This window comes from Aulonocara stuartgranti, assembly GCF_965226115.1.
Source record: "Aulonocara stuartgranti genome assembly, chromosome: 22".
Taxonomy (NCBI): Eukaryota; Metazoa; Chordata; class Actinopteri; order Cichliformes; family Cichlidae; genus Aulonocara; species Aulonocara stuartgranti.
The window spans coordinates 29,696,633-29,710,218 of NC_138957.1; the positions used below are offsets into that span (position 1 = coordinate 29,696,633).

The following is a 13,586-nucleotide window of genomic DNA, read 5'->3' on the forward strand; positions in this document are numbered from 1 at the left end:
CAGGTGGCAGCAGTGGACTGACCTCCATTGGAGACTGCTCCAGCTGCTGTGTGATAGTGGATCTGCTACAAATTGAAGATCATATGCAAGTTTTGGAAATGAACCCTTGTATTATGTTGAAGAACAAAAAAATGACATTGATTTTGTTGCGGGTCATTTTGACCCGTACTGTGTAAATCCACTCAGAATTGTCAAAAAACTGCAATAAAACAATAGCACCTTTATTTTCGATTAGATAAACATGTAGAACACAGACATACAACAGTTAGACTTTCCATAACTATTTTAGGAACAATTTGGTTTTTCGTTCTTACAAACACATTTCTTTTGAACTTGCCCAACGTTCTCAGTTTTTCAATGCTCAACATTTTCTATTTTGTCCACATGATGGACAGAATGTAACTGTGTGCTTTCTGCAGATGTACTTCTTGCATTTCTCACAAAAAGTGCTTGTTTTCAAACAGGAACCTTCCTAACTAAGATTTAAAACAAAAGATTTCTGCGTCTCCTCCAGTCTCACAAACAGATGACAAACCAAGTGACACACCTGAGTCACTGACTTTCTTAAATCCACTCACTCTCACTGGCTCTGTTTATTACTAATCACTGTGTAACTGCTGTGAATTCACAGTAACTGCCGTCTCCTTACAAATGTTCATTAGATTAACCACACTTATACAGACTGTATATAACTACCAACTCTCCAGCCATGTTGATGGATTGCCTATATTGGCTGGAAATATTAATTTCCAGGGAAAAGACACAGGCAGACGATGCTTACAGGATGTGATGTGACAACACTAATGAAATATTGATGTGTCATATTTGTCCAAGGTGTATTTCATTGTTATGGGAAAAGAGAATATTAAAATCATGATGACCAATTGGAGTGGTGATTTCTATGACTTTGTGTATATAATTTGGAATTTTGTACAAATTTAGGCCAATATACGGTGGCCCTGAGAGGCCAAACGGACTGCAACTTCAGAAAACACTTGCAAAAAGGAAAACGCTGCAAAAAGAAAGACGCTGCAAAAAGAAAGACGCTGCACTGCAACTTCAAGAAAAACGCTGCACTGCAAAAAGAAAAATGCTACAAAAAGAAAGACGCTGCAAAAAGAAAAGCGCTGCAAAAGTACACAAAGCACAACGGAAATAGGAAAAAAGACAACGGAAATGTTCCTGGGGAGACAATAACCCGACGGACCAGTTGCACGAACCAAAACATGCTAACCAGTGCGCTAGGACTGGGACACACTTCAAAGAAGTGGAGGAGAGGTAAATGTGTTGTAATCTCATGATTCTAATAATACTACAGATATCTGGAATATACATTCAAAGATAATTCTAACAAAGATAATGTTTAATGTAGCCTTAGAAATGAAGCTTTTTTAAACTCGAGAACAAATACTAATAAGTCAAAGTCATTAAGGAATATTGCAGTTAATGTGTTCAGGTTTTAATTTGGCATTGTGTCTTCATCAGGCAATGTATTGTCCATATTGTGGAATCCAGCTAGTGGGGCAAATTGGAGTTTTTTGTGGGTCCTGTGGAACTAACATTCAAGTTTTAGCACCTTTTATAGAGAATGGTAAGCACTTCACTTTCCTAAGTTCTAGTATTTATTGCTCACCTTTTAATTGCTTCATAATGACTTATATACACCACAGTAGCTTCAGTAGTGAATGTTAAACTTTTTTTTTTTTTTGGGGGGGGATTATTATTCATATGCCATTCCAAAGTACTATATTCATTTCCTTATTCTAAGGTTTTTGTATTGATAAAGACTCTGTATGCCAAGATAAATCAGAATTCCAAAAACGCAAAGGCATGAACTGCTAGGTACTAAGAACTGTATTCTGGTTTAAGCCTGCCACCGGTTCTACAGCATAATTTTAAAAACTAGTTTATGACTTAATAGGGCATATGTACACAGTGACGAAATTCTTCTAACTTCTCTAATTTTGCTCATTTTGAGTTGTCAGCATAGAGGTCTTAATGAGAGTGATAAGTCCTGAATCCTGGTCCATGTTCTTTGAGCTTTTGCTGGCCTTTATTTAAGCACACATCAAGAAGATTAAATACTTGAGTCATGTTTATTGAGACTTGTTTCAGATGTGGTATTTTTTTTTAAAAAACACTTATTAAGTGCATTTATGGATTCCTGCGGTCGTAATTATCTTTTCATGTTTTCTCTTCAACATTAGGCCCAGTCTCAGTCACAGACATCATCACTAAGTATTTCTCTGAGGGCCATACATATGAAGTGATCCTGGATTTTCTTGAAAACAAGCATAATATTTGTATGAGTCTGAGAACATTAAAGAGGAGGCTAAAAGATGCTGGAATGACTAGAAGGACTGACTTTACTCCCACTGACATTGTCATTTCCACTGTTACACAAGAACTGAGAGGCTCAGGTCAGCTTCTGGGTTACAGATCCATGTGTCAGACACTGCGACAAAAGTATAATCTGAAAGTTAAAAGAAATGATGTAATGCACATACTCTCAAGACTAGATCCATATGGTGTTAAGCGTCGCTGTAAACGCAGGTTTGTTCGAAGAGGATATTTTTCAGAAGGACTAAATCAAGTGTGGCATGTGGATGGTTATGATAAGCTGAAGCCCTTTGGTGTTGCTATTAGTGCATGTGTCGATGGATTTTCAAGGAAAGTTATGTGGCTCAGCTGTGGCAGCTCAAATAATGACCCAGGTATCATTGCAAAATATTATATGGAGTGCTTGTCACGGTTTGGTCAACTTCCAGCATGCCTTCGTACAGACTGTGGCACAGAAAATGGCACAATGGCAGCCATTCACTGTGCTTTAAGATCAGACCATGGAGATGAACTTGCAGGAGCCCACAGTCATATGTATGGTACCTCAACTACAAATCAACGGATTGAAAGTTGGTGGTCTTCGTTCAGAAAGCAAAGGTACATGGCTTTTAAAATATATTCTGAAACTAAAATTGAATGGTTCTGAAGGTGTTTCGTGGTCAGCGATATACTTTTTTTTTTTGTGGGTGGGGCTTTATACTCAAATATTAAATTACAGTCACAAACAAACAAAGAAAAACATAGTCACCTACACATTTTTCTCATGTGATGCACAACTGCTTCAAAAAATATAATAAATGGTTTGGTATACCAGTGACATTTGTTTGTATTAAAACAACACACTCAAAAGGAAAATCCTACTCAGACATTCCACAAAGTCCTAAAAAGGAACTATAAAAAACAACAAACAAACTGACATTCAACATTTTAATAAATTTTTATAAATCCTAGAGGCAATGGCATCAGTAAAGATTGATGTATTTAAAATTGAGTAAAATTTATTCAAATTTGTGTGCCTACGTAGTACCAAACTAACATCTAGATCAAATAGTTTACCTGTAGGGAGTCATATAAATAAAAGAACAAGGGATTCTTCAAATTTGAGAACTGTAATATGAGTAATATAAGAACATTGATCCAACATGACAGAAATTTGTTAGAGGAGGTCATTCGTTTCAGACATTTCTTCGACTTTGTGTGCCAAAAAAAAAATACTGATGTTTTCACTAGTTTTTGGATTTCTGTGTGGTATCTAACAAGTGATAACAGCTTCAGTGTTCATGTAGAAACAAAATAGTACATTTATATGGACAGATCTGTATATTACAACTTTTCTTAAGTTCAACCGCCAAATGCAGGAATAACAGAAGGATTAATCATTTTGTTAAATTTTGTTATTTGTGTGAAGTTGCTTTTGTTTTCCTGCAGTGCATTGATGAAACACTTCAAAACATGTGAATAAGCTTTTCTTTGAACGAAATTGCGCACATTTCAATATTCTTAAGATTACGACTTTTGTTTAAAGAGGACAATTACATTGAATCACTTGTGTTATTAAATTTTATATGCCTTGTCATTCCACCATTAGAACTCAGTTCTGGATTGAACTCTTCAGTGACCTGAGGGAGAGGCATCTTTTCAACGGCAGTCATGAACATAAATGCCTTCTACGATATGTCTTCCTCAATGTCTTGCAAAAAGAGCTTGACGAGTACAGAGATCTCTGGAACACTCACACCATCCGACCTGTGCGCCAATCTTGTTGTCCATCTGGTAAACCAGAAGCCATGTATCACCTGCCTCATAGGTATGTATTTAGTCCATGGATTTTATTTCATAGTTTTACTAAAATTTTTCTTCCTCAGTATAGTGTATTGTATGTGCAGGATACCTGTCCAGCTTGCTGTTATTAAACCTTTTGTTCATTTATAAAATGGTTCAGGAACAGTCCATCCCTTATGTGCACTCTTTTCTTTCTTGACCTAACCACTTGAGTTAAGTAAGCAGTATGTCATTTAGGTTTAACAATTTGCCCTAACTGTTACTCACAGCAGGTATCACACACACTTTAGCAATTGAATAGTGTGTTTTGTTGTTTTCACCTTTTTGCTGAATAGAAATTAAAGCTGCCACTTGTGTTTTGCCATTAGTTCTGTTCTCTGACTTCATGCACTTACGTTTTATTTTTATATTTTTTTCCAAAAAAAAAATGTTAGACAATCATATTTTAACTTTGGATCACATCTTGGCTAAAAATGACAAATGTAGATATATGCATAATTAAGATTCTTTAAAATCACAATTTCCAGAACTGACTTTTAATTATAAGATTGACTTTGCGCTTTTGCTGTAACCTTGAAAGATAGTACCTGGAGAAGTGACTGAATTTGTTCATTTTTCTGACTGACCTAAGGTATGGTGGAAGAGAGTGTGGATTCCAAGTGCCTCAAGAAATCCTGCACCAGTTTGATGACATTCTACCTGCTCAGTACAGTCTATGTGGGGACGACAATCTCCAGGTTCATTTCACAAACTTGGAAAGACAGAGTGAGCTCCCTCGACCAGTCAACTGGACTACTGCAGTTGAAAATTATATAACACTCAAAAATATGACTGGACTTTAGAAGTCAATGTAAAATCATCTGCTAGATGTGAGTATAATTACCACTGACACTAATTCTCACAAACCAACTTTAATGAGTATTGAAAAAAATAGTACCATAGTTTTTATATAAATAGTTTCACTACCGTCAACTTTTCAGTGTGTACGCTTTCTACCTGAAGAAATCAAAAGACCATACTGTACAAAATAACTTGTTCCTTTTAATTAGGTGTTGTAACAAACACATTGATTAATTTGGAGATCTGTTTTACAAACAAAGGTTTACAAAAGCATTCAGCGAGACCTGTATTTATGTGGGTTTTTCTTTTTCTAACTCCAAGAACAACTTGCATATCTTACAAAAAATGTAATCAAACACAGAAGTGTTTGATTAAATAAAGCCTTTTAACTGAATTTATCAGATTTTTTTCCCTGTGTTATTATACTAGCGTGTCTCAGTACATTAGAATACTTCAGAAATGTTTTATTTTGTTACATTGGCAATTTCTTAACACAGTGAAATATGTCTAACTTGTTCAATTGCCCCACTATGATACTATGCTTTTGAAATTCCAAAACCTGATTGAACTTTCTGCGATGCATTAAACTTTATGTGATTTACAGAAATTATTAGAAACAAAATTTTCAGATTTTAAAATCACAAACTTCAAATGTTTGCTAAAACCATAAATGTGGCTTAAAAGCAAAAGGACTTGGACCTTAGGGAAGCCCAAACCCAGGAGAGTTCTGGATGCCATAATCCATGGCTTCTTGGAAGTCCTCATAACTGTGTAACACTGGGATTTTGATAGTATTTGCACAGACATCTGCTACAGGGAAGCGTGAAGTGGTCTGGAAAAGAAGTTGTGGCTTTGGCTGAATTGCTGCAGGAGGAATTTCTCCCAGTCCAGTTGCAAACATAAGGATGTCTTCAAGAGACAGACTTCCATTTCTCTCTGAAAATGTAAAGAGAATAAAAGTTATTTCTAATGATAATAAACAGGAAAAAGGGGCCATTACACTTTGCTGACATAAATGTACTCATTTCAACATTTTCAACCAAATTTAATACCTTCTACAGAAAGCAGATAGTCTTGCCAGTAGCTTAGTACTCTTGTCTCCTCTTGACGCCTAGAGCTGCCAGGTGGACCAAATTGCACATGGAAGATGTTCTCAAGAAGATCAGCTGTCTGCCTGGTCTCAGTGTAGCACATGAATGAGAAGAAGAGTGAAGGATGCTGTTCCAGGGCGTTTAGAAAATCCAGTGTTGCTAGACCCTTTCTGAAACTAGAAAACAGTCTAATTTTTAATAAAATGTTTAATGTTATTTGTGCAAGAAAGCAAAACTTCACATCGGAAACTACTGTGTTAAGAAAGTAACCAACATTCTTATCTAGCTAAGACACTCATCCTGCTACAAAAAAAAAGTCCTCCTGAAAAAGGTCTTGCATTTAGAATATGTTTTTTCCATCCTTTAAATTTCACAGGAATAAAAAAAAGTAACAATTTATTCTTCTGAAAAGATTTCGTTAAATGGGCACATAATAGTCTGAATTCTATACCTTTGGATGGAAAGATGGTTTCGGTAGATGAAGTACCACTGAATGTAATCCGCTACTACCTTCTTCTTATCCTCCAGTGTCCTCATGAATCGACAGCATCCTGCTGTCTGGAGCATGCTTGAGTGTTTTTCTGAGATTACTCGGAGCTCACTTAGAGATGTTGCATTCTTTATCTAAAGAGAAAAATATATATTACACACACATACACATGCACAAGTGACATCCTTCGCATGCTGTCTATTAATGTGCGATGTAACAGTCTTGGATTACACACTCCGTAATCATTTCAGGCATCAGTTAGTTACCAAGATTATGTTAAGTGGATAACTAAAACTAAAAATTCGCATTTATTGGTGTTTGTCATAATCATAACATCATAAATTTACCTCTAGTAGAGCCTTCTTGATTTCTTCATCTGGTATATCATCAATTGGTGCCTCGAATGTCTTGTCTTTTCCAACAAGGTACATAAAGAAGTTTGGAGATAAACAACATGGCCCTGGACCACCATGAACAATGGAAACTGCAATCATTCTTCCAACGTAGAAATATTCATTTTCATCTGCAGCTAAAGATAAAGACGATTCATTATAATAAAGTAATTTTGACCATGGAAAAAAATGTGAAAAAAATAGATACAGGCACTGTTTTTGCTGCAGTGGTTATTATTATATTTACATGCTTCCATCTCCCTTTTCTGCTAGGTGAGAACTCATACTTTTCCACTTTCCTTTTCCTCACTCCCTGGCTCACAGAAACTTCACGTGTATGGCAGTCCATTCTCCCTGCAGCACGGACTACATGAGGGCACATCCTTTATCGCTATGCCTGTAATACTCTGCCTATTGCCTTCATATTAAATAATTTTTTGAACAATAATTATTGAAAATATTTTGAAAACATTATACTGCCGCAAGTAGAGGTGGCATGGGGTGCGAAACTGAGACACAGGCATTAGAGCCTTTTAATGCTTGTTTTGTTTGGGTTTCCACCAGAGTGGAATTAACAAAAAATAGAGAGGGCATAGCCTAACATACGAAATAGGAAAATAATGATGTGTAATCTATTTATTTCAACAAAAAAACTGTATTCTGAATACCACCTATTTATCTGTAGTATTATTAGAATCATGAGATTACAACACATTTACCTCTCCTCCACTTCTTTGAAGTGTATCCCAGTCCGAGCGCACTGGTTAGCATGTTTTGGTTCGTGCAACTGGTCCGTCGGGTTATTGTCTCCCCAGGAACATTTCCGTTATCTTTTTTCCTATTTCCGTTGTGCTTTGTGTGCTTTTGCAGCGCTTTTCTTTTTGCAGCGTTTTTCTTTTTGCAGTGCAGCGTCTGTCTTTTTGCAGCGTTTTCCTTTTTGCAGCATTTTTCTTTTTGCATGGGTTTTCTGAAGTTGCAGTCCGTTTGGCCTCTCAGGGCCACCGTACCAATAAGGAATATATGATATCATTTCATTATTTTCAAAGGTTTATTTGCATGACGCACAAACAGACACAATTGAAAGGTACAAATGTGTTGTGCATGAAACGAATTCAGACGTGCTGCAGATGTGTGTCACAGGTTGATCTGGCTGTAGACTGTGGCACTTGGCCAGAGGTGGCGCTGGTTGACTCGAGTCCATGTTAGTGCACAAAGTAAACAGCACGCTGTACTTGTGGAGCAAAAACGCTGAAACCGGAGAAATAAAACGTGCGAGGGGAACGATAACGACGACAAGAGTCTCCCGATCGTTTACTCTTGCTGTCCCGTGAACAACATCGGCGTGGTGTTAATTGTTTGCTGTTTTCGCGATCGCGTCGCGCGTGAGGATATCACGCAGGTAAACTCGCCACATTTTTAAACATTTTGTTGTTCAACAGCATCAAGACTGACGGAGTGTGTTTGAGACAACCTCACAAGTGTCACAGATGACACATTTGGCGTTTTTTTGCTGGTTTGTCGGTAGGAGCTACTGAAACGCAAGACTGCCACACATCTGTTCGACCAACGCCAGTTGATCTAAACGCCAGTTGATCTGGAACACCGGCAGCAGCAACGCTAGGCTAACACTAACTAGCTAGCAAGACTATAAACCTGGTGCTAAACTAAGAGAAGCCACAAAATCAGTTTGAATAAGAGTAAACATTTACTCACCAAGTCAGTGTATCACGTAAAGATCCACAGCAATGACAACAATAATATCTTGAGCTGACGCTTCTCCAGGTTTGCTAAACATATTCCATAACAAATGCTGGCACCATGAACATGTGGACTGATCCGCGAGGGAGGAGGACGGTAGTGACGTGGCATTTTCAAAACACATCTTTCATCCTTCCGCACTAAGAAGCAAAACTTCCAGCTTACTTAGTTTTTCTATGTTAAGACAACTCAAATAAATTGAGTTTATCAGCGTTTTTGCATAAAAAGTACTGGTAACTTATTTAAATCGAGTTCTAATAACAATTTGATAAAAATTGAGTTCAGCCTATTTAATATTTTTAATTAAGCACAATATTTAAAAGTAGAATGAGAAGCAGAACCGCTTTTAGGCCCCTCTTCAGTGGAACCAGCTTCCACTTTGGATTCAGGAGACAGACACTATCTCTACTTTTAAGATTAGGCTTAAAACTTTCCTTTTTGCTGAAGCATATAGTTAGGGCTGGACCAGGTGACCCTGAATCCTCCCTTAGTTATGTTGCAATAGGTGTAGGGTTTTAGTCTAAAGTACCACTCAGTAGTGAGCAGCATAACCTCTGAGGAATTTAAACCGGCAATTCAAAGTTTTATTTATATTGTACCAAGTTACAACAACAGTTGCTCATATTGCTTTATAATGTAAGGTAAAGACTCTACATAATATAGAGAAAACCCCAACAACATATCTGATATAAAGATATTATTTTTTTAATGGTTTTAAGTTACAATATGACAGAGGCTATATGACAAAGAAACTTAAAGTAAAGAAAAAATCTTTTTTAAATTAAAAAATAAAAACTATTTAAAAATTAAAATCAGTAATAACTGTTTCTAAAGCTACATCTACAGGCGTTATTATGTAAACATATGTTTTCAGTGAGATCTGAATCTCTTTTTTGAAAGAGACCTGTGTACAAATCCCCAAACAAAATAGATTACAGTCACTTTTTTCTTTTGTTTTTTTATATAAGGAGACATTTATATATTCACATGATTTTACAGTAAGCAGTAAATGCCCTCTGCACAGTCAGCTTTGCTGCACACAGTTCGTCTTTACACCCACTAGATGGCACAAGAAAATACATTTAACGTTTGTGTCAGTTTTTTCCTTTTTGTTTTCGCTCTCTATATATTTACATAACAAAATATATTTTGTTGGGTTGATATATCACAGCCTTGCATGTTATGCAGTAAGTTGCGTTTTGGTGTTAGCATTTATCAGAAAAGAAAAGAAACAAGTTAAGAAGTCTTTTCTTAACTAAAACAAACCAATTAAAACCAATTTTGAAAAAAAAAACTTTTAGTTGACTGAAATAAATGTTAAAACTAACAACACTGGAAATGTGCTTGGTTTTGTAGTTTTTGCGAATTTGGTTTAAACTACACAACCTAAGAAGGCTTTGACGTATTTTATTACTGAGACATTTTATTGATACTGAGATAGGGTTTTCTACATTACTGGTTCATCAGTAATAAAACACTTTTTTATGCTATCTCTGTATCCTCGGGCTGCTGTTGGAGCTCCGTGTGTGTGTGTGTTTTTTAGAGGGTGTGCCGCTGGTTTCAGCGCTCCGTTGGAACTTGCATCAGACAGACCGGGAATGACCCGGATGTTAATGGTGGAGTCGGTGTGTCGTTGGTGTAACGGGAGTCATATTCGTGTACACACGTCCTCTTGCCGTCCTTTGATATTTAACTGTTATTGATTCTAGAAAAACGTTTCTCTTTCTCGGTATTTAATACAGGATGGTTACTGCTTTTTACGTGTAATCGTGTTTGTTGTACTGACCTTGATTTACGAACAAAAGAATATCTGGCGCTAGCTTGCAAGCTAACACAATTTTTAGTAAAAGGTCGTCTGTCTGGGCTTACACTGGCTCATTAAAACATTTTATTTTGTGTATGTGTCGGTATTCACCTTACGCTCTTTCACAACTATCGAACAAATCAATCCACCTGCATGTACAGGGAGTGCAGAATTATTAGGCAACGTCCTTTCCTTTGGCAAAATGGGTCAAAAGAAGGACTTGACAGGCTCAGAAAAGTCAAAAATAGTGAGATATCTTGCAGAGGGATGCAGCAGTCTCAAAATTGCAAAGCTTCTGAAGCGTGATCATCGAACAATCAAGCGTTTCATTCAAAATAGTCAACAGGGTCGCAAGAAGCGTGTGGAAAAACCAAGGCGCAAAATAACTGCCCATGAACTGAGAAAAGTCAAGCGTGCAGCTGCCAAGATGCCACTTGCCACCAGTTTGGCCATATTTCAGAGCTGCAACATCACTGGAGTGCCCAAAAGCACAAGGTGTGCAATACTCAGAAACGTGGCCAAGGTATGAAAGGCTGAAAGACGACCACCACTGAACAAGACACACAAGCTGAAACGTCAAGACTGGGCCAAGAAATATCTCAAGACTGATTTTTCTAAGGTTTTATGGACTGATGAAATGAGAGTGAGTCTTGATGGGCCAGATGGATGGGCCCGTGGCTGGATTGGTAAAGGGCAGAGAGCTCCAGTCCGACTCAGACGCCAGCAAGGTGGAGGTGGAGTACTGGTTTGGGCTGGTATCATCAAAGATGAGCTTGTGGGGCCTTTTCGGGTTGAGGGTGGAGTCAAGCTCAACTCCCAGTCCTACTGCCAGTTTCTGGAAGACACCTTCTTCAAGCAGTGGTACAGGAAGAAGTCTGCATCCTTCAAGAAAAACATGATTTTCATGCAGGACAATGCTCCATCACACGCGTCCAAGTACTCCACAGCGTGGCTGGCAAGAAAGGGTATAAAAGAAGAAAAACTAATGACATGGCCTCCTTGTTCACCTGATCTGAACCCCATTGAGAACCTGTGGTCCATCATCAAATGTGAGATTTACAAGGAGGGAAAACAGTACACCTCTCTGAACAGTGTCTGGGAGGCTGTGGTTGCTGCTGCACGCAATGTTGATGGTGAACAGATCAAAACACTGACAGAATCCATGGATGGCAGGCTTTTGAGTGTCCTTGCAAAGAAAGGTGGCTATATTGGTCGCTGATTTGTTTTTGTTTTGTTTTTGAATGTCAGAAATGTATATTTGTGAATGTGGAGATGTTATATTGGTTTCACTGGTAAAAATAAATAATAAATAGCAGTTAGCATTTTGCAGCTAATGTGACCTAATTGATATTTTTGGGTATAATGTAGTTAGCAGGTATTCACCCCTTTGGTGTAGATTAATAAAGCACAAAGACACGCCTGCGGGAGATGACATCTATCCTGTTCATATATAATCAGTCTGTATTTTTGTGTTAACTATTCCTTCTTTTAAAATCCAGATTCACATTAAACATTTCAGTTTGCTCACTCACACAGCCCTGAAGTCAGAAATGCATATAGATGTGACGCATTGCTGCAACTAACTGACTGAAATTGTTTCATGCTGATTATTTGGGAAACACTGGTTATATTTAATGATTTCGGGAATCATTTCACCTTTATACCTGAACCTAAATGAAGATGAACTAATGAGATCATACTAATATAAATTGATAATAATCACACATTTTATTAGTGTTGAATGCTTTATTGAACATATTCAAAATACTACATTTGCAATCAGGAAAACACATTTTATTAGTGAGAGAAATAATGTTTATTTGTATTTTCTAATACAATATTTTAACTGGGTTACAAATCAAAGAGTGGCATATGGGTCAGGAGATATCAAAGAGGCATTTCAATAAGATGAATTGAGGCTGCAATGAAACAAAGTAGCAAAGGCCAGACGTTATTTTACCCTGCAGACTGTTAAATGCATGCAGTCTTCTTAACACTTGGAGTGTGAAAGAAATGCAGATGAGAGCCAGGAAACCTAAAGGGAATACTCTGAAAGTGTGAACATGAGTGTGTGGAGGGTAGCAGCCAAAAGCAAATGTGGGCCCAGCAATGTGTTGCAAATGTGCTTTATTTGCATTAACTGTCCCCATTCCTGCAGCTCATTCAGGGTGTATTTGCATACACTGTCTGTGCTGACATTGCAGTTCAGATTGAGTTACCTTAAACTCTGCCTGTATGCACATGAATGCCAATGACGTGGGATTTTCTGAATGTTAGCAGTGATTTTTTTTTTTACCCTGCACCCACTCAGACACACCAGTTATGTTTCTTAAAAACTGGCTCACAAAGAAAACTCTGATGTACCAGGACTGAGTGGATGCTGCTGCCGCCCACTTTTAAATCAGCATCAGCATCTTTTCTGTGTGAGATCTTTGCTACACTCTATACCCAAGAGTATGTGGGCATGTTTGTTCTGGAGGCTACAACGCACAGTACGACATTAGATTAATACAAGGGTGCCAATTGTGTTGAAATGATATTTTTTCAATTCAATTTCATTCATTGCTCTTCCTGGTGGGGTGATGCTCGATCTATGTAAGGTTTTTTAAGGTTTCATCCACTTTTTTCTTAAGATCTATTTTGCAAATAGTTGGTTTTTGAATACTGACACCATGCCAGATGTGTTTCTTTCTTATAATAAATGCATAAGTCAGCAAATATAATCTAAATACTGAATTACTGCCCAAAGATAGTCCTGAAACTACCACCATAAGACTATTAATACACCACAAAGCTTAAACATGTAGCTGCCATCTTGCTGAACAAACATATACAGCCATCTCTCTTCTCTCATATCGTGACGCCCCAGATGAACAGAGACAGACTGTGAGCGATACCAGAAACTGACTTCACCGTGAAACTCTTGTTAGTGAGAATAGTTATTTTCACAATTCAGTTCAAGTATATTTATTTATGTATCCAGCATCTTCTACAACAATCCAGAGGAAAAAAATTAACTCTATAAAGCTTTGGCTAATGGTGACATATTAAAAAAAATGTTATATGTCATATTATGACATTTAACATCA

At 37.3% G+C, this 13,586-nt stretch overlaps 1 protein-coding gene and 1 long non-coding RNA gene across 3 annotated transcripts; one reads left to right on the forward strand and one right to left on the reverse strand.

Annotated features, from left to right (window-relative positions):
* The first annotated feature begins 1,170 nt into the window (after nt 1–1,170).
* LOC309699620 lies at nt 1,171–3,919 on the forward strand. Its single transcript, XR_014274414.1, has 3 exons — nt 1,171–1,278; nt 1,486–1,591; nt 2,208–3,919. It is a non-coding gene; the product is annotated as an uncharacterized lncRNA (long non-coding RNA).
* A 1,224-nt stretch (nt 3,920–5,143) lies between these two features.
* On the reverse strand, nt 5,144–9,406 carry LOC309699617 (G2/M phase-specific E3 ubiquitin-protein ligase-like). Of its 2 annotated transcripts, none has more exons than XR_014274412.1 (5): nt 8,649–9,406; nt 6,891–7,072; nt 6,505–6,677; nt 6,015–6,229; nt 5,144–5,898 (listed from the first exon to the last, which is right to left on the reverse strand). XR_014274412.1 is itself a non-coding variant. In XM_082522726.1 (5 exons), the coding sequence occupies exons 1-5, from the start codon at nt 7,704–7,706 to the stop codon at nt 5,663–5,665; spliced, it is 858 nt and encodes a 285-aa protein (XP_082378852.1). In that variant the 5' UTR covers nt 7,707–7,815; the 3' UTR covers nt 5,144–5,662. The 2 variants fall into 2 exon arrangements, 1 of the variants encoding a protein (XP_082378852.1); XM_082522726.1 differs by lacking the exon at nt 8,649–9,406 and adding an exon at nt 7,655–7,815.
* Nucleotides 9,407–13,586: the final 4,180 nt, after the last annotated feature.

Bases quoted from the DNA above. Each gene is read 5' to 3' on its own strand.
- LOC309699617 (XM_082522726.1), bottom strand. From the start codon at position 7,706: ATGCTAACCAGTGCGCTCGGACTGGGATACACTTCAAAGAAGTGGAGG. The intron at 7,073-7,654 runs GTAAATGTGTTG...CTTTATCTTTAG, and splicing joins TTCAAAGAAGTGGAGGAGAG to CTGCAGATGAAAATGAATAT. The intron at 5,899-6,014 runs GTATTAAATTTG...TTACATTTTCAG, and splicing joins CTATCTGCTTTCTGTAGAAG to AGAGAAATGGAAGTCTGTCT.